The 21,209-nt window shown below is 37.0% G+C and overlaps 1 protein-coding gene across 8 annotated transcripts in view; it reads right to left on the bottom strand.

Moving 5' to 3' along the window:
• Window positions 1–21,209, bottom strand: part of ARID1B (AT-rich interaction domain 1B) — a 380,200-nt gene that overhangs the window by 260,069 nt on the left and 98,922 nt on the right. For all 8 annotated transcript variants that reach the window (XM_032485245.1, XM_032485243.1, XM_032485241.1 and 5 more), the window contains exon 3: window positions 7,556–7,705. In XM_032485245.1, the coding sequence (XP_032341136.1) occupies window positions 7,556–7,705 (150 nt within the window). The remainder of the gene's footprint in view (window positions 1–7,555; window positions 7,706–21,209) is intronic.

Here is a 21,209-nt window from a genome sequence, read left to right as displayed (position 1 = left end):
TTTAACTTTCCATTTGATGACTATACGGGCAACAGGAGAAAGGAGGACTCTAGGGCCCACCCAAAGGGAGTAAAACATGAGACAATCCCTTTCAAATAAAGCAGGGGACAAAGAAGGGATACCCCTTCATTTAAGAGCAAGAAACCCCACTAAAGAGAAGCCAGAAACCCCACTAAAGAGAAGCAAGAAACACCTGTCCCTCAACTTGATACTGAGAGACAGGAGGAATTAAAAAATGGCTCCTTTGAGAAATAGCAACCACAGGCTAACCATCACCAGAGTTTCTGGTCAAAATTAACACTTAATGGTGTGCCCTACAAAACCTCAAGATGAGAATTCCATTTAAAGTGGTCCCAGAGGCCATCATCACCTGAACCCACTGATCAATCTTAATATCACTTGCTAAAGGACAATGAAATATTAGGATGTTTAAACATCCTGATGTAATACACTCACAGCATCACCTATAAAGTATCCAAACCATGTCAGTCAGTAACGATGTGTAACAAGTCACCCCAAATTTAGCGGCCTAAAGCCAACAGTATACATTATGCTCACAGATTTTGTGGGTGAGGAATTGGGACAGAGTACTAAGGGGAAGGTCTGTCTTCATCACAATGTCTCAGGCTGGAGCTGGAACCACTTGGAGGCTTCTTCACTCAAAGGGATGGTCACAGACCCTCCAGTGAACAGGAGCAGTGACCTAAATGCTCGGGACATGATTTACAACAATCACAAACAAAAATGTTTAACTTCAGTCCTTTGGCTCTAACTTGGAATTTATAGGAAACAGAGGTGTTAGATGAACAAAGTAAGCCACATCAAGGGAGAACAATCAGACAAAGCCATTTCACAGGACAACTAACTGACTCAAGTTTTTTCAACATATCAGAGGCACAAACAGGGGCGGGGGTAAGAGAGAACTGTTCCAGATAAAAAGACTTAAGAACCAAATCAATGTGTTAATATCGTTTGAATTCGGCTTAAAACAAATAAGCCATCAAGGCATTCTGAAGACAATTGGAGACGTCTGAATATGGCCGGGTTAGCAAATGAAAGTGCTCGCTGTATCGCTGTTTATCAGTCTGTGAAGAATTTTTTAAATAATTAACTTTACAAAATAAAATACAAATTATGATTTCCAATGACAAGTGCTCACAGGCAACTGGCAACAGCATATATCAATCCTTCTCAGTGAACAGAATATAAACTCAGGCCTCAATAACCTCCCCCACAAAAAAGGATGAAAGGAAGTAAGGAAATTCTTAGACCTAAAAGAGAACAAAAATAACACATATCAAAATTTGAGAGATTCAGCCAAAGTAGTACTCAAGAGGAAAATTTTTAGTCTTATATTTGGCTTCATCAGACAAAAAAAATGTTTCAAATAAGCTAAGAAATCATTTGACTATGAAAAAGAAAAGCAAAATAAACATCAGTAAAATAGAAAGCAAGACATAATCAAAGAAAGAACAGAATTTAATTAAACTTCTAAAAGAACATGTAATAAAGAGGGCAATGACCAAACTGGCTTTGGAAAAGCAAACCACTGGCAAGATTAATCAAGAATAAAGGAAAGAAGCAATAAAATTATGAATTAAAATGCCTTAACTCTGGATGTTATAAAGATTAAAGAAAGAAAGATTACTAGGAACTTTATGTTAATAAACTTAAAAACCTTGATGCAATGGATATAGGAGCACATATAAGTAAAAAACTAACTCAAGAAGAATTCTACAACTTGAATATGCCTACATTCAAAAAAGAAACAAGACCAGGAATGGGACAAAAGCTAATAACCAAGGGCTACACAATCCTTTATGGCTTTACAGACGCTTCTACCAAACACAGGTAATTACCAAAAACAGGTAATTCCAAATGTTAATATAAAGTCTTCAGGTAAGTTTAAAAAGGGACTAGTCTCCAATTCATTTTTACAAAACTCTTTAATACAGACACCAAAACCTCACAAGGATAATTACAGTCCAATCCAATATGAACAATGATTTAAGAAACCTAAATAAATGTCAGCAAACTGAATTCAGTGATGTACAAAACGATAATATATCATGAGGCTAGGTTTATTCTAGAACGCATATTTGGTTCAATACTTTAAAAAAATGTAGTAAACCCCAGTAACAGATTGTGAGAGGAAAACAAAGTGATCATCTCAATAGATTAAAAAAAAGGCACATAAGGTAAAATTCAGCATCCACTCATGATAAATTCTTAGCAAACTAGGAAAAGAATGAAACTTTCTTGTCTAATAGTGGGCAGCCACAAAGGAAAAAAAAACTAAACATTATATTTAATGATGAAATGCTAAAAGCTTTCTTTTAAGTCAGAGATAATACAAGAACAGACAGTCCTTTCAAATAGTGCATTGGAGAAGCCAGTCTGCAGAAGGACAAAACAGGGGGAGAAGGGAGTGTTTTCTTTTTAAAGCAATTTTTTAAAAAAGATTGAGAAAACCTAAGAGACAATAAACGATTAGAGTTAGTAGAATTAACAAGAACCTAAAGGGGAACTGGGGAAAAAACTAATATACAGAGCTCATTATATTTGCATATATCTGTAACAATGAGAAAATACAATGTAATAATGAATAAAATGTAAAATTTCTGTTTATAATAGCAACAAAAAAATAAGGTAAATAGGAAAATTCAAACCAAACAGGTACAACAGCTCTTTCTGAAGAATGTTATAAAGGAAATTAAAACTACCTAAACAAGTGAAGAAATGGAGAGAGAAGTCACTCAGGAAGACAAGGGATGCTGGGGTGGGAATGTGAGAAGAGAAGGAAAACTGGCCACGAGAACAAGCGGACCAGAGCATCCCCCACAGCACAGAAGCAGTGCTGAAAGCAGATATGGACAAGGCCACTTCTGGACAACAAAAATGACTAATCATCCGCCTCTTCTAACACTGTCTTTGTCTAGGTGACAGGTGCTTCTTTACCAATGACAAGCCCGGCCGCTTCAATCCTACGTTGCAGGTCCAAACTAAGACACCTAATCACCAAATGCCCTCACTTCTTGAGAGCAGCCAGCTCAAACTGACCCTCATGTCCCTAATTCCTCTTAGAACCATCCATCACACACCCAATACACACACACACAACTCTATAAACCTCCCAACCCCACACTTCTCATGAGGCTCTTCAGGAGCATGTATCTCCCTGGCCCACAGCAACCCAAGCCAAACACAGCTTGCTTTATTATAAGTGCACTGTTAATCATTCAAATAAGGTACTTCTTTTTGTCTTACTCCTTATTTTATAAGTATCACCTATTTCACAGAAAAGGAAAAAGGTACAATGAAAAAAAAAGATTCCATTATAATAACAACAAAAAAGACAAAATTTTTAGGAAAAAATGTGGTAAGAAATGAAAAGTTTATATGAAAAACAAGCAAACACACATCACCAAGAGAACTTTGAAAATGAAGGGTAATGAAGATGTATTAACCCTACTAGATACTAAAAAAATAATAAAAACGGTATAGTACTGAGACATTAACAGAAGGACCAACGGAAGAGAATAAAATTCTCAGAATAACCTCAAACATTGTACCTAAGAGAATTCAACAAATAATAAAAGTGGGGAAAAAATAACTGTAATGGCTAATTTTATTTATCAACTTGGAGAGTATTTTTAGATGAAATTAACATTTAAATTGGTGAGCTTGAGCAAAGAAGTTTACCCACCATAATGTGGGTGAGCTTCATCCAATCAGTTGAGGGCCTGGACAGAACAAAAAGACACCTCCCACTCCCCAAAGCAAAAGGGAATTCTCCAGCAGACCGCCTTCAGGCTTCATGCTCACCGTCTCCTCTACTGGTCTCAGCCTCCTGGCCCACTACTGGATTCTGGATTTGCCAGCTTCCATAAGTGTGAGAGTCAATTCCACCAATAGGCTATGTATATGTACACATACACACATTCTGTTTCTCTGGCAACACCTAATACAACAGTCAACACAAGAAAAGTTACTTAACCAATTGGCCATCTAGAAAAAAAAAATTAAGTTGGATCATACCTCTCTTCATAGGTTAGGGTAAGTGAAATACAAAAATGAGTCCATAAAAATACTACAAAATAACATGGGAGAGCTCCTTTGTAACTTCAGAGTATGGAAGGCTCGTACTCCACTAAAATAAAATCTAGGTATCATAAAAGAAAAGACTAAAAATTGTGACTACATGAAATTTTTTAAAAATTCAAAAAGCCTTTCTGCATGACCAAAAAAAAAAAAAAGAAAAATTAATATCAAAAGACAAATGACATGATGAGGAAGGGTTCTCAGTAATCCACTTTAGATAGAGGTCCAGTCTCCCTAGTACATATAGTTTTTTATAAATCAATAAGAGACCAACAACTGAACAGAAAAATTCAAGATAAAAGGACATGAATTAACAGTCCAGAAAAAGGGAAACAAAAGCACTTCTAAACATGAGATGTTCAACATCACTCATTAACAAGATAAATGCAAATCAAAGCTACATTATCAGATTGGCAAAAACCCAGAAGTTTCCTAAAACCATGCTATTGGCAATGTGTAAGGAAGCAGGGACTCTCACACATTGATGGTGGTAGTATAAATTGGTATAACCTCTAAGAGAAACAATCTGGCAATATTTACCCAAATTACAACTGCATATACCCACTGACACAGCCAAGAATTTATCCTACAGACACACTTGGACATTTATGAAATGACACATACACAAAGCATCATGACAGTATTGTTTGAATTGCAGCTAACTAAAAATAATCTAAATGTTCATCAAACGAGAGCTGGTTAAATATATTATAATATGTCCATGAAATGGAATGAAACTATAAAAAAGAATGGAAGATTGCCTGATGTACTCCTTTGGAAAGATCTACAGAAATATATTTAAGTGGGCGGGGAAGGGGGATGACAAAGAACAGAAGACGTTTATAGCATGTTACATACAGTGTACCAACATTTGTGTAAAGTTAGAGTTAAAAATTAAAATATGGTATTTTTCTACTCTGAAACTAACAAAAGACATACAATAAACTAATGAAGCGGTCATGTGGCAAAGGTGAAGTGGGCGGTGAGCTAGGTGAGAGGAGCTGTGGTGGGAGCCTTGGATCTGAATCATCTCCTTGAACTTGTACATTTTTGAAACACATGAATGTATTTATTCAAAACATTACACATTTAAAAAATATTAAAGACACAAAGTGAGGTATCTTAATGGAACCCTGAATGTACCTTTTGTATCAATCACATTAACTAAAGACACAAAGTAGTATTTGCTGATGATGCCCTAATACAAAAGTCAACAGACTGTGTATTCTGTATCTGGGAACAAAAGGAATGTCTGCAGGAAGGAATGTTCTGCCTGTTTTGAAACACTGGTCTGGCTTCTTATATTAAATACAACTGAGCTACTTTGGTTAATTTTAAGTGTATGTGAATTCAGTATTATACATTCTTATTAAATCAGGCTTGATTTTGAAAATACTCTAGTGGTTATATTTACTTTGTTTTGGGATAGACTTGGGGGATTATTCTGGTATTAGAGGTGTTAACTATGTCTGAAATACTAGATCTCATTTCCTAGAGGCACTTACCCAATCTATTCAAACATTTAACTCCCTTAAAAACCAAAACTATTCCTGTCAAACCAGACCTTCCGATTAAGCTACCTAAATATCTCCAATTTCTACTTCTCTGTCCCACAATGAGTTTACTGAACCTTAAAAAAATATTTAGACATTGTATAGTTAGAGAGTATGAAAGGAAGAAAAAATTTCTAACATGCTTTGAGCTATATTGGTTTTCCTCAGAATATCCCAAAAATGACAATATTTACATTAAAGAGTCATTTTTATATAGTATTTCCTGACATATAATTTATCGTATTCAAGTCAATACAACAGTGGCAGAACTGATCAAAGCATAAAACAGACCTAAACTAAGCACATTAAAATAGTATTCATTAAAGATTTTAGCTGCAGTATGTTTTAAATATTTAAATATGAAGGATATTAAATAACTAATTGCCATGTGGAAGAAGTCATCAGTGAATGCCTCATAAAGGAAGTAAATTTTGAACTTTGTCTTGAAGGAAATGACAGGCACTCAGAATCCTTAATCAAATTGGTTTTATAATCCGAGATTCATTTCAGCACACCAAAGTAAAATGAGTAATGTAATCTCTCTGTTGAGTCCTCCTTAAACTTTGATGACATGACAAAACATTCTGTCTATAGAGAAATTTAATAAGGCTCTAAAAGCCCATGAAAAAGCCTATAAGTTTATATATCACAAACCCAGATACCAGTCTTTCTTACTTTTAAAAAGAAATGATATTGAAAGGTTATTTTATTTTCCCACATTTTAATAAAAGACCAGACTAAATAATGTACATTCCTACCTCTATAAATTGCTTCATATAATAGCAAAATTTTGAAAACATATACGTAAAAAACAAGATTCTGTAGAATCTTCAATCTCAGCTGTTGCTTTAATGTGTTTTGTTTAAAGTTATAAACTCTCTCTGAAACTCTTAAATAAAAGTCACATGGGAAAAGACTCCAAAGAAGCCAAGAAAATTCTTAAGAAATCAGCTGAATGATTACAATTAAGCTTCATATATTTATATATTTTTGCTTAGCATCAACATTCTCTCCAAGCTGTGTAAGAAGCACTTTAAAACTGAATAGTCAATGTCACTGTCTTCCCCTCTCTTCACCACCCCCACCCCACAAAAAAGAAAGGCGAGGAAAATATAAAATGCAAACTTACATTTTGATGCTTACGACTGGAAATGCTATGAAAGTTTTACTTGAATTCAGAGTACGGGTCCCTAACTCATGATGTCTTTTAACATCACTCATTGACACTCACTAAAACAGGATGAAACCGAATCACTGTACCAAATGCATATGCACTATCTTTCTACAAACTGTGTAAGCTGAAATACATAGCCCAATAACCGAAGAGTATTTAATGGGGTTAATTTAAACTAGAAACTGCTTAACATACTTAAAGTACATGATTCCCTTTAGTATTTTAATATATTGTAATTGAAGTGATTATCTGTTTATAAGCTAGTTCAGGAAGAGCAACACTGCCAAAGGCAACAATGTTTTGATATAGTAGCACTTACCATTATAACAAAAACAAATTTAAAAAAAAGCTCAAGATAAAAATACCATGTATGTGCCAATTAGCAAGATTAAATGATAAAACCATTTTCCTGAATAAGCCTCAAAGTGACAAAGCACTTTCTTGAAAGATTCAGAACACAAATGACAAGAACATGAAATGACTGACATTTTCTGCTGTCACTAACCAATAATGTAAGAAGCTATTAAACCAGTCATTCCTCCCACCTTTCCATCTCAAACATCCATTCATAAACAGTTTAGATTAGGTTATTGATTTACATTTTCTCAAAACTACACTTTTTTCCACCGAGAACAGAAATTGTTTAAATGGGACAGGAAGATGTCTCAGAACCTGATCCGGCCTGCGAACACAGAACAGAGGCCTGGGGACCAGGAGCTGCGCTCACCTGCTGAGGCTGGTACCTCTGCTGGGACTGGGATGGCAGGTACTGCGCCTGCTGGGGGAGGTGCGGAGGCTGCGGCTGCTGGTTGTAGTAAGGCTGCTGGCCCTGCTGGCAGTAACCACTCACGCCTTGCTGTCCATACTGAGGCGGCATCTGTCAAGAAGTCAAGCAAGGCAAATGAGAAAGTCAAAATGCACAATTCAATGAAATCAAATACAGTTTCAATTCAGCGACATAAAGTGGGTTCTTTGCTAAGCAACTGAATTCAGTATTTTTAATATTCTCTCCATTAGATAAACTGGTATATTACCTTCTACTCACATATTATCAATGAAAACAAAAGATAATTTGACTTTTATTTAAATTTAAAAAAATAAAATTTTATCATATATCAAACATTGATCATTTCATACAAATCTAGGGAGCAAGGTAGAGCTCCTAATACTGACATTAAAAATACTCTGCTAAGAAAGTCAAAGAAGCATTATGCTAACCCACTCTCATGCAACACTCAAATGAAAATGAACTCCAGTCCAAGTTCACTTACAAATACTTTGTAGGACGCTTGTGGTTTGGGGGCATGTTTGTTTCAACTAAGGTCAGAATACTCCAATTACATTTGTAACAGATATCGGTTACATTAGCAATTCCACTTTTTATTTTTGCTAGAAAGAAACAATTTTGCTTTACAATCAAATGAAACCCTTTCAGAAAACAATACTATGTTTATCAAACAATATAACCACCAATACGAGTTCTTGAAGGAAAGATATTCAGATATAATATAAGGATAGTATTTTCCTAGTTGATAAAACAGGTAATGATGTAAAGCAAAGTGTACTGCACCACAAACACCTGAGATACAGACAAAATGGCCTAAGATGTGCCTTCTCTAGCTCTAATTTACATGAGCATAAAAATTCTTGAAATCATTGTTCAAAGAAAAATCCTTCCTTCCTCATGCAATAAATACATCATTGATATATTTTGATTTTCTTTCAAATGAGAAATCTATTGACTTTTTTTTTTTCCCTAATTGGGAGAGAAAACGGGAGTAAAAGAAAAACAAGATACCAGAATGGCAAAAAGCACTCCTGGGACGGGAATGATGAAGTCAATGTTAATGCCACAATATGGTCCATTTGAGCACTCTGAGAACTTGAGCCCCATAAGCCCACACACTTCAGAATTCAGACATCAGTTCCAGATACACACTTAAAAATCAAATTCACTACAGAATACTTAATGAGGAAAAAGAAGGAATAAGAAGGGAAATATTCAACACTTTGCCTCTAAGACCAATTAGGACAGTAATTCATAACATATAAAATGAAGTAAAAGGAAAAAAATGCAAAAAGCTAAAGTTCATATTCCTTTTGACCTGATCTAAATTATTTTCAAGCTGTCAGCAATGGTGACAAAACATTTGGCCACAATGCCTTACAAACGCCTCTCATCACACAGACCCTAAGTTAGTAGAACAGACAAGTTTGTATTGAAAACCATTCAACAGCACAGTTGAATTCTTTGCTTGTATTTATTTTACAGCTTGATATCTCATAATGAATGTATGTCCCTGCCATAAACCAAGCCAAAGAATTTCCATAAAATACAACTCCACATGCTAGAATACCATATACCACCACAACACATATCCTTCCGTTCAACACCCATATGTTTGATTTGATATCTAATACTATATTTCACACAAGCATCTTTCAGTTTGATTTGAAGCAGTTAGGATAACACTTTGCCAGTGTTAAAATGTCTGTAAAGCTCAGTCAACACAGCCAGCAACTCCCCTATGAATTGCACTTTAATATGTTGACTTTCTGGTTTATAGAAACCCTTACACACAATATGGAAGTGTTGTTTGGGGTGGGAGGGGGGCTCTATTTTCTGAGTAAGACAAACAACAGGACATACTGCAGGAGCCTCCTAATGCTACAGCAGTCATGAACTTGTAAGAATCTGTTACTATCTGTTCCAGTTCTGAAAAGTTTGGAAGCAAGTCAGGTGCAGGGGAGACAGGACGGGTCGTAGTGTAAGCAAGTCATCAATGGATCCGTAGTAACAATGTGCAGAACACAGTGAACTTCAGAGGGAAAACCATCAAAAGCACCTGCTTGGGAGATTTTATTACTGTCTTCCACAATTAAAAACCTACTTGCTATCCTTTTAGATACATGGTCTCATTATTTGATACTAACTGCACCTAACCCTCCTGAGAGCCTGTGATAACTTGTAACACAGTACAGTTGGGCTGTCAGACCTGGGGCCAATCAGTTGCATTCGATCTAATGCCCATATATGGGAGCCACATTGGACAGAGATTACTAAATTCTGGTCTAGCTAAAGAGTCTCTGCATTAGAAATGTGTGAAATCTAAATGCAAGTCCTCTTGTACCTCAGCTGTGTAAATACAACCAATCACATAACGATAATTATCTTACATCTCCATCCACAAAATGGGCTACTTCCAATTTCTAAATACAGTATCCCAGCTGTCAGGAACTCAAGCCTAAATTCTTTAACGATCGATAATGTTTTTGCTTTAATCAATTTAGATGCAGGGCTTTCAAAGATCTATTATATGCTTTTCTGACATCTTAAACCAAATGATCATTAGTATGAAACAGAAATCCAAGGGTGGAGCCACCACACACGCAATGCCCCAGAGCCCACCCCCCAAATCCCAGAGTAACTCTCCCTGCCATCTCCTCACATGCCATCAGGCACTCAGCCACTGCTCATCACTGACCTCCACCTTCAAGACAATCTGTTGAGGACTGAGAAACCCATTACATTGTTAAAATTATGATAGCCCAAGGGATGAGTCCATGACAAGCATATGAGAGTTTTTATTGCCTCAAGTTTTGTAAAATTAATTTTGGCTACTGACAGTCTTTTTGTTTATCTCTTAGCTCTCAACCACATTCATGGTAAATAACACTGCCAAACTGTTGTATGCAAGTGAAATTTAACCAAAAGTAACTGAGTGCCAGGAACCAAGTGCTGAGAACTGAGGATGCAAAGCACTTCTTTGCTTAGATGCCACCCCTTCCCTGACCAGCCTATCTAAGCACAGCCCCAACAACCATCATTCTCGTGCTATTTCCAACTTTACCACAGGGGAGATTGTTAGATTTAGTCAGTTAGTTAACCTCTTAATTATGTGTTCATGTATTTACTGTTTGTCCTTATCACTAGATTACACTCCTACACTCATGGTATGCCTTCTTAGAAGAGGGCCTGCCACTCACTGTTTGTTGAATGAATAAATGAATGTTGTTCAATGGATTACTAAATCAACTTATTATACAAAATCTCAAACTAATGAAGGAACACATTATAAAATGGATTACTAAATCAACTTATTATACAAAATCTCAAACTAATGAAGGAACACATTATAAAACTGAAATCATTTGTACCAACCAAGTCTTTGATACACATATGTTCAGTTTCATCCAACAGCCTAGAAACACCAAACCTCACCCTGACAGCGGCAGAGTGCCCTCAGCTATTACATGCTAACCCTCCAACTCATTACCACCCAGAAAATGCCCTGGACATTTATCACTAAACTAAACCAAATGAAGATCTCCAGAAAATGCCTAAGATCAGAGATTTTCCGTTTTTTTCTTTTAAAATAAGAAAAACAAAAATTGATTTCTCTGATTTCTAAATAAAGAGGATCGTAAAGTGGAACATAAGCATACACAGTAACAAAAAATTTATTACAGTTTTCAAAGAAATGTGAATGCTTTCAAGTTGTATTGGAGAGAGAAAGTATAGCTAAAAATGACTGATTTACTTTAAATATTTATTTTAGGAAACTACTCTGATAAAGAACATGAGTATTAGCTTTCATATCTCTGTATCATGTTAAATGTACAGAATTTCAGGCCCCATTTTTCATTTTACCATACCCCAAAATCTTCGCTCATACTTCAAAGTTGAAGAAATGATCAGGTTTATATTCTCCTTATTTCCAAAGAAGTTTTAGAAATTAGTTTCCCACTAAGTTTCAAGGTGCATTTTCCTAGGACCCAGCAATTCCCTTTGTAAATACATACTCATGAAATCCTCACAGGAGTCCCAGGAAGGGTATCTGGCTAGCTAGAAAGAGGCATGAGGAAGCGTCTGCGAGTGATGAAAATATTTTGTATCTTAATTGGGTGGTGGTTTCATAGATGCACGTATCTGTAAAAACTCATCGAACTGTACACTTCAGATCTGAGCATTTCATCATATATAAGTTATACCTTAAAAAACTATTGGTAGAATATGTGTATACACTTAATAACAAAAAAGTATCTATACTTCTCCCTCATATTTTTTATAATATATTTATGTTAAACCATTCTTGCTTATTGATGCTTAGATGTAAATTTCCTATTTGATAAATAATAACATTCCTAGGTACTTAACAGGAAGTTTTCATATTTTTCACTTTACATAATTCTAAAGCATTACAGAGCAAGTAATATTGAAATACTCCCCTTGAGTATGTAAAGTCAAATATTTAAGGCAGGTCACAACATGTATAGGAACAATAACCCTTCAACACAGAATTCTACTTTTGAGAATTCATCTTAAGGGAAAATATGAAACAAGGATGCAAAGACATATGTAAGCAAGGTGTCCACCACACCTCCATGATGGCAATCCCACTCAGACACACGGAAACAGCCCAAAGGTCTAAATGTCCATCGACAGAGACTGGTTCAAGGAGGGTGTGGTATGATATTTTACTCAATAAGATATCACAGAGCCATTAGAATGAATGAATCTAATTGAAGATAATATGTACTGAAGAGCAAAAAGGTCTGTCCATGGATTATTGAGGTTGGACTTAAGGGGTAGCAGGTAACAAAACCATATATATTATTTTAAACATGAAAATCTGTGTATGTGTGTTAAGTAAGCAATTCACAGCCCAGAAGAATATACATCAAATGTTATCTATCATTTCTTAAACCAAATCAGTGCTTTTCATGAATCTAGAACTAACGCAATTTATTTTGGATTAATGATTGCTGTCTGAGAATTATCAAAAAGTATGTTATAACAATTTACATTTAATAGCGGCTCCTTAATTTTTGTTTGTTTTTCATCATAAATTTGAGAACTTCCAGGTAAATTCTACAAAATGGGAAATCAAAAAGCACAGGAAAAATTACAAGTTCACAACAGCTACATTTTAGTCATTACTGTGTGGCAAATTCTGCCGGCTCCTGATTTCACAGAGAGCAAATGCTATTTTTCATGCATAGGAGACAGACTGAAAATTCCCCACAGCAAGGAATTCAGATGCTAAGCCAATGTGTGGTTGAATCAACTGCATGAGGAAACTTTATTATGTCAACATGTCCAGTCAAAAATAATGTGCTAGAAGTTAATAAAGTTTACAAGTCAAAATCCTACAATTGCTCCACAATCTACAGTCCCTTAAGCTAAATTCTCAAGTGCGACTTCTGAACAACTCAGGTGCTTTTTTAAATTCACTTTCTTATTTTAAAAAGAAAAATAAATCTTGCCCTTAGACTTGTCTAAGGAGGAAAAAAACCTCCACAATTTCCTGAAATTACTCCTTCATGCTTGAAAAGTGAGAAACATTATCAACAAATGTATATTGAGTGCTTATTGTAAGCACTGTACAGTAAAACTAAATTCCTTCCAATTTTGTTCAGCTTCCCTTGAATAATAGGGAAAAAAAAGACAACATAAGGTTGAAGGAGCCAGCAAAGCAGTCAAGGGTCAAGCAATGTCTAAACTCCAGAACAGGCTGCCACACAAGCAAGCTTGTTACATAGCTCACGTTGCTATGGAGCCCACGTTCATTTTTGTCAATGCCCTTGTTCCTGACAGATAACTTCCGGGCCATAAATAATGCTGTTTAATAGACTGAAAAATAACCAACCTATCTGGACTACCTTAGCACATTCCTTTAGCTTAAAAAAAATTTTTTTTTTACTTCACATCAGAAAATAAATATACTTTTTGATTTGTGAAACTAAATTGAAAAGTTCTCATTTATCATCAGTAAGAAGTCTTTGTTCAGGACAAATTCTGTTTTCTAAAACTTCCCTATCAGGTACACACAATATAAGATTATAAATACAAACAGTGAAAATAATATTCCTATAATCTCTCCTCGATTTCTTCACAATGATTAATTGCCTACAAAATTTCACTGCTTATTCTAAGTCCAACTGTTCTATATTCAGCAAATCACAGCTTAAGTGAGTAGTAGGTCAGACCAGTGTTCTGCAGCGTGAATACTCCACGTGGCTATGGGGACCAAGTGGTGGTGCCTCTCACGACCTCAATCTCCAAAAGTTGATGATATGTCCTGGACAGCCTTTATTTCCCTTCATAGTCACTATCATTCAATTACCCATGAATTTATTTATACCCTTCTTAAATTAATTTATATTTCTAGTCCACGCCACCTCTTGAGGGTAACAAGTTCTGGAACATTATTATCCATTTTGTAAAGTGGTACAATCTTTAGTTCTCATAAAATTAACTCCAAGCTTCAAGCAGTGCCCCCTAATGCTAGTATATGGAATCTGATTAGCAAACGTATGGTCAACCAATGCCAGCCAAAGCCTTTTATTCTACCAGAGCGGATTCCCTGCCAACCGCCTGCTCTCTGTCTCAATCAGTCCCTTGATTGTTTCCATTGCCTTATCTAAGCTGGTTTCACTTTGTTAGTCTTTACTGTGGAATAGCAGCTAAAGCAGGATGAAAGATTCCAAAAGCACAGCAAGCAAAGCTGTACACGGAAGTAAAATTATTCTTGTTACTTTTAGAAAGAAACCGCTTTCTTTCTAAAAGAAAGCACACATTTTGTGTTCTCCCCGACTCCTAACTACAGATGTTCTCACCTTTCTTTCCAGGTCAGCCAATTAGAGATTTTGTTTAAGTATTCATAAAATGCAGGCATTCACTGGCAGTAAAATGCTTCCTCTCATTTACAACCAGTGTTGAACTAAAGTCTTACTGTACACAAAATTAACACACAAGTGTATAATTGTAGTTTTATGCTCAAGTGCCCTAATTATGCACTTTAAAACACTTTCTTCCCAAGGATCCATCAAGGGCATTCGATATCACAGATCTATAAAGTCTACAGTGTGCTTTTTAACAAGAAAAAAGCTGCAGCTTAAGAGAGAAAGTACGTATGCAATGTACAAGACGATAAATCTCAGTCTAAAGATTTTAGCTAAAAAAAGAGCATATTCGCAGTGTATATGAATGGGGGGGGGGTCTGCCTAAGAGCAAAAGATTGTTAATTCATACTGCCTATTCCTGACAAAACCAGAACCAGTATAGCAAAACATGTGGTCTAAAATCTTTCATAAATCATCATGCAGAGAAAAATTCACCTATGAGTTTACATGTATCATTTATGTAGTAATATAAACAGGAAAAAAATTTAACAGTAAAAAGAGCTTTGCTCATTTCTAATGTGGAAGCTCTGACATCTAAGTTACCGGCATTTACATTTAAAACAAAATGAAAAATAAGTATTTTCCATACCAAACATATGTGGTCATTTTTAAATTAGAGAATCATAACTATGGAAATGTATCAACACTGCTGGCACAGAGCCCTGCTCGTACGGAGGTCACAGTATGTACGGAAAGAAGCGAAGGGCTCCGAAGACCATCTATAGTAGGAAATAGGTCAATCCTGCTAACAAGCAACATTTTCCTGGAAAAAGCTACTTGAAAATAATATTAAAAAAAAAAAAAAGAAGAAGAAAGAAGGAAGAAGAGAGAGAGGGAGAGAGGGAAGGGAAGACAGAAGGAAGGGAGGAAGGAAGGAGGGAAGGTCTGTGCTGCCTCACAGGGATTCAGCTCTCTCCATCCAGGAAAGCACTTTCCCAAGAAAACAGGCACATGATGTCATTTGTTTGGTAAAGAACACATCTCACGTTTGGAGTTTCCATCTTTCTTGTTATATTATTGCCCACGCTGCAACAGGTAGTTCTGAATTGGTGAATATAATCTTTGAGTTGTTTCAATTCTCCAAAAAAAAAATAAAAAGATTACAAAATCAAAAGTCAAAACAATACAGCAGTACCTCACACACGTTAGAACAGCGGGGTTTTCTAATAAGACTTTAAAATAAGTGTGAGGCTACAGAATGCTCATGTTTTTAAAAATCACCTACTTGATCCACACACACACGGTAAGCATACCACTTACTCCAGGTAAAAATGGAAAACACTCAGCAATACAACTGATGGGAACTGTAGAAGGACCTTCTTGCCTAGCTGCGCTTCTGGCCAGCGTTTCTATTTTTATAAAGCACAAAAAAGGAGCCAAGAGCTTTACCACTTTCCCATATAAACCCAGCTGCCAAAATGGATGTGCCAAAGGGGAATTTCAGAGAATTTTAAAGAGATAACCTTTGCTGAGGCTGCAATGTCAACTTTGTAACCGCATGACTGGAACATGTGCAGTGAATGCTCGATTGAAAAAAACTGTTCTATCAGAGATGACTATAGAGTGGGGGTTGGGGGAGGAACAGAGAAAACAGGGATTTACCAGAATCACACTAGAATTTTAAAATAGCCAATGGAGAGACAAGCAGCTGGTATCTTCTATGGAGGGGAACATGATGTTGGAGGGACAAGGAGACAGACCATTCTCAGCAGGACCTATCTGCCTTGGGGATTTTATATCATGCATTTAAATTCCTTATCCACTTGCGTGTGTACGTGAGAGAGAGAGAGACAGAGAAAGAGAAAGAGAGAGAGACAGAGAGAGGGACAGAGACAGAGACAGAGACAGAGACAGACAGACAGACACAGAGACAGACAGATTTTTAAAAACAGCCTGAAGCTGTTTCTTTTTTTAATGAAAGAGTCAAGGTAGGAAACTATGAGAATGCATTGTTCCAACAGTCTAAAGCTCACCCTTTGAGGGTGAGGGGGCTAGCTGCTTCTATAGCCTTTCTCTGGCCACTATCCCGACCCCACCCCCGAAAAGTGAGAAAGAGGAAGGACAGAAAGAAGGAAGGGAGGGAGTGAATGACTTGTAAATGAGTTGATAAAAATGTTAGTAAAAAACCACCAAGACCTTCAAAAATGGATTATTTCAAAAACCATATTGTGTTAAAATATGATCCTTTAAAAATCTGGTCTGTTTCACAAGATATTTTTAAAAGGAGAAATGCGTACCCATTAATCTATCCACGCCTAATTGTAAATGATATAAATGGTAAAAGAAAATGTATGAATAGAGAAAAATAATAGCAATGCTAATAATGCAAAAGGGTCAGACTTCTCTACATACCATGGCCAAGACCCAAACCTGGCTTCCTCTGAGACTTTGAGAATTCAGTAGACTGAAGAATCTAAGAATAGACAGTCTCAGGGGACGAACCAGTATGGGGACCTTTACTGGCATCCTCCCTGAGTGGAGGCATTGACACTGACTCGGAGGGCGGGGAGGCAGCTGCAGGCTTTGTCCTGTGCTACCCAGAGGCAGAGCAAGCTTCAAATGACCGTAACTAGTGGTCATTTTAATTTTTGCCCTGATTTTCAGAATGAACTCGTAACAAATAATGAAGAGTAATAAAGGAGTCCTTCTGCATTAGGAGGTGTTTCTACTACTAACTCACCTTCTCTCACAAATCAGTGATTTCTCCCCTGAACCCCACGTGCAAAGACTAGAGGAAATACATATACACATCAGTGGTTGAAAAACTGACTCCTGCATTTTATTCCCTGGATCATGGCGGGGGCGGGTGCTCAAAAGTGTATCCAACACACACAGTCACATATTTGGATCAATAAGTTATTGTTTCAAACTGAAAATACACATCCATTCCCCCATCCTCAGAAGGCTAAGCCTAATTATCCTTTATTGTCAATTACTTTATCAAGCACTCCTGAAAATGGAAGAGATTTCAGAGACCACTGTTTCAACCCTCTCCTTATTAAGATCAAGAAGCTAGGGTCAAAGGTTAGGAAACCCGCACAGTTTCACCCAGCTAGACTCACAAAGAGAGCTCAAGTATTAAGATACAAAATTTCTACCAACAGAGATATCATATAATCAAGGCAAAAGTAGGAAGGAAGAATCTCTTCATTTTGAGTCACTCAGCACATAAATTTAACCTATATGATAAACTTGTGATATTGGGTATTAGTTTTAAGAGGAGTTTCATTCTGATGTTGAGACAGTATGAGGAAATGATGCTTTGGATAAAATATCAAAGCCCTGGAAATATAAATATATTTCAAAGCAAATGTTTATATAAGAAGATAAAATCATTTAATTATGTCCCTTGAGATCTGTAATTTTTTTCTTATTTCATCAGATGGAACAACATGTGCCAAGTATTCTCAAAAGATTGGTCAGGAAAAAATATAGGATGTTGACATTTTAAAATCATTAATAGAAAGACACTTGGCGGCGGACAGAGGAAGATTTACTTAATGGAGAAATTTCAACAAATGTTTCACTTCCTCTACTGTCTCCTCTATTTGTATTAGGAAATCATTAAAATTAGACATTCTAACCTATTCATTCCAAAAAACAACAAATAATCAAAAATCATAATTATCCCCCACAAAACTATACTTAAGCACAGATGTAATCTCAGATTGTCCATTCTAAGCACCTTTGCAGGTAAGTCAGTAACTTTAGGATGATACAAAAGCCATTTAACCGTTTTGCTAAAACATGAAGGGGGATAAAATAGTTGGTCTAAGATACAGTCCTCCAATCTAGTGGCAAATAAGGATAATTGGGCCAAAATATTTCTTATTAGACCATATTCTAACTCTAGTTTATTTTAACTATATAAAAAAAATTTCTTGCATTACCTTTAAAAGGAAAAAGCCAGGTTTCAAATAGTATACCACAATAATTTTCACGTTAGTAAATCCTTTAAAGCTAAACGATGCACTGGACATGTTAAGGCTACGGTAGGGGTGGGTGGCAATTTCCAACTATTCATTTGACGTTATTTACTTTCCTTTCAAGAATGTTGCTTACAAAGACCAGTGGAAATCCATCAGAGTAGCAAGGCAACACTGAGGTCAGGAAGGCTCTCCCTGGCTCAAGGCCAGGTATGAGGAATTGGTGAAGGATGATCATTTTCTAAACAGAGATACTACACTGAATGATAATCACAATCACTTCAAACCTACAGCTGTTTCTTACTGCCAGAGGAAGGAAGTAGCAACACTGGTATCCGGTCATTTGGTGTTTCCTAAAACCTCTTTCCAATGTCCTCCACTCCCCATACTGGTGGGAGCTAATAAACCTAGAAACCTCTGCCACCTCCTTAGCAGACTCTGGTCACCCCACAAGCCCAGGACAAATCAACGGTTAGGGTTTGGGGATGCCACCCTGAACAGGTTCTAATCCTGCCAAATGAAACTCCTCATCTGCAGAGGAGCCTCTAGGCGGCTGCCCTCACTGCAGGCTTCTTCTCCAGCTTTGCTGGGACGGGGTGCAGGCTGTTTAGCTGGCCATGCCCTGACGTGGGGCTGACATGGAACGTAGGTAACCTGCCCTGCAATTGGCAAATCAAGTAACTGTGCTTTCAATTTTCCATCAGGTTGTTCTGCAAATAGGCCATATTCTAATTCTACTTTATCTCAACTACACAAAAAAAAATAATTCTTAAATTTCCATTAGAAAGAAAAGGAGATGAGGAATCAGAGGAGCCAAAAATACTGGAGGTTAATCAGAGCAATGGCTTTCAGATGTTTTGATTCCAAATCGGAAGAAGAATCGTTTTATATCACAACCTTGAACACACATGACACCCTTAAACATGTAATGCATTCATATTTTGTTTACATTCAAATTCTTTCCCTTATTAAAAATTTCTGGTTGACGCTTAGTACATTGCTTTCATGTTCCCACAAATGGATCACAATGAGTAATATGAAAAACACTGCGTTCAAGGATGATTTTTTTCAGCGAATCTCAGAAAGCTGTTTCAGGTGATATTGTATCAGAATACATTCATGTCCACAGATACTGGTTCCTGAAGTTCCTTGACACACAACGCCACTGCCAGAGAAACAGAACCACTGCTGACCTGACTAGGCTGAACAGCTGAAGCAGTTCAACAGGAGAAAACCAGCGAATGGAGAGAAGGCGAACTCCAACAGAGTAACAGCCTACCAACAGTGACTACTGCTCAGAGAGAAGGAGACAGCCACGCTGCAAGGAATCAGGAGTCACAGCCAGAAAGCGCAAAGGAGAGAGAGGAGGCTGGAGCAGCCAAGCAAAGGTCCTGAGCAAAGAACTGGGAGACTGAGGTCATGCGATGTGAGCAAGAGGCCAGGGCCAGAGATGGCCCACGTCAAACTGACAGCTGGAGGAAAGAAATGAGACTAAAAGTAGAGGATGGACTGAACTCCAGAGGAGGCGAAGCAAGGAAAATGAGATGGGAGTAAATTTTTAAATATAGAGAGTAAAGAGAAATTCTGGCTATGACTTCTTTTGATTTTCCACATAGATCCCAAAAGAAAAGTCAAACATCAGAGAGACAAGGCAACGTATCTGTCTGGGTGGCAGGGGTTGGAGGACCTCCACCGTGGAAGTCCTGACCATCACGTCCCTGGGGTAATTCTGAGGCTCCCCAGCATTGAGTTCTTTGCCAGGTTTATAGGAATATTCAGGCAAATAATCTCCCTGGGTGAAATACTTGGAAAAACTTATAACTATGATTACCTGAAATTTACAGTAATGCTACTAAGAAGAATAAAGACAGTTAACATACAATCAAGAACTTGAATGCTACTATTCAAGTGTTCACACGAGAGGGACTACTACAGGGACAGAGGCACCGGGTAAGAGGCTACAGGTACAGGGAACGTTCCCTGACCAACCGACACGAGGGGACAAAAGAAACTGAAGGCAGCTGTATCAACTGTTTGCATCTTTAGAAAATAGAGAAATTAAGCTACGGAACTTTCCCTCTCCTCACGTTTCCCCTGTACTCCATTACCATAGCCTTGCTTGGTCCTCTACCCCAAGGCCCCTGGATACAATCCCCTACACCACAAACTACAGTGTAAGACTAACCAGCTCTGACTCTTTTCTCCAAAACAATTTACCACAGTAAATACCAGAAAGATCTCATTATAGAAACTGTTCATTGTTATCAGCTACCCTCCCAAAATATAACATGCATAACAGCATCAATACTTCAATTTACGTGGCGCTTTTAAACTGGTTTCACACAGATGATATCGTTAAACTCTGAGAGAATTCTAAGAAAAGAGGTAGAATTAGTCCCTTTGCACAGTTCTGAGTACGTGGTCAACTGGTGACAGAGCCATCGATAGCTGCCTGGTCTCCTGATTCAACAGACCACAGTACTGAAGAGAAAGGCCTGGAGAGGCTCCCTGAAAGTTGGCATCTGTATCTATGCTTTGTTTTCACAAATGGATTTCAAACTTCTCTATATTTTCAATTATATTTTTCAACATACAATTGAACAATAAAGTGTCAAAAGAATCATCCTAGGCCCTGCAGAAGATAGAAATATGAATAAGACAAAATCCCTGTACGTAAGCAGTTTACAAGCAGAAGAGAGAGATGTTTACAATTCAGAATAAACAAAGATTTTGAGAAGTAACAAAAGGACAGCAAAGGAGGGAACAGGT

Source organism: Camelus ferus, chromosome 8 (assembly GCF_009834535.1).
Source record: "Camelus ferus isolate YT-003-E chromosome 8, BCGSAC_Cfer_1.0, whole genome shotgun sequence".
NCBI classification, from domain to species: domain Eukaryota; kingdom Metazoa; phylum Chordata; class Mammalia; order Artiodactyla; family Camelidae; genus Camelus; species Camelus ferus.
The sequence above is the reverse complement of the archived record's forward strand: the minus strand, read 5'-3'. Positions and strand labels throughout refer to the sequence as shown.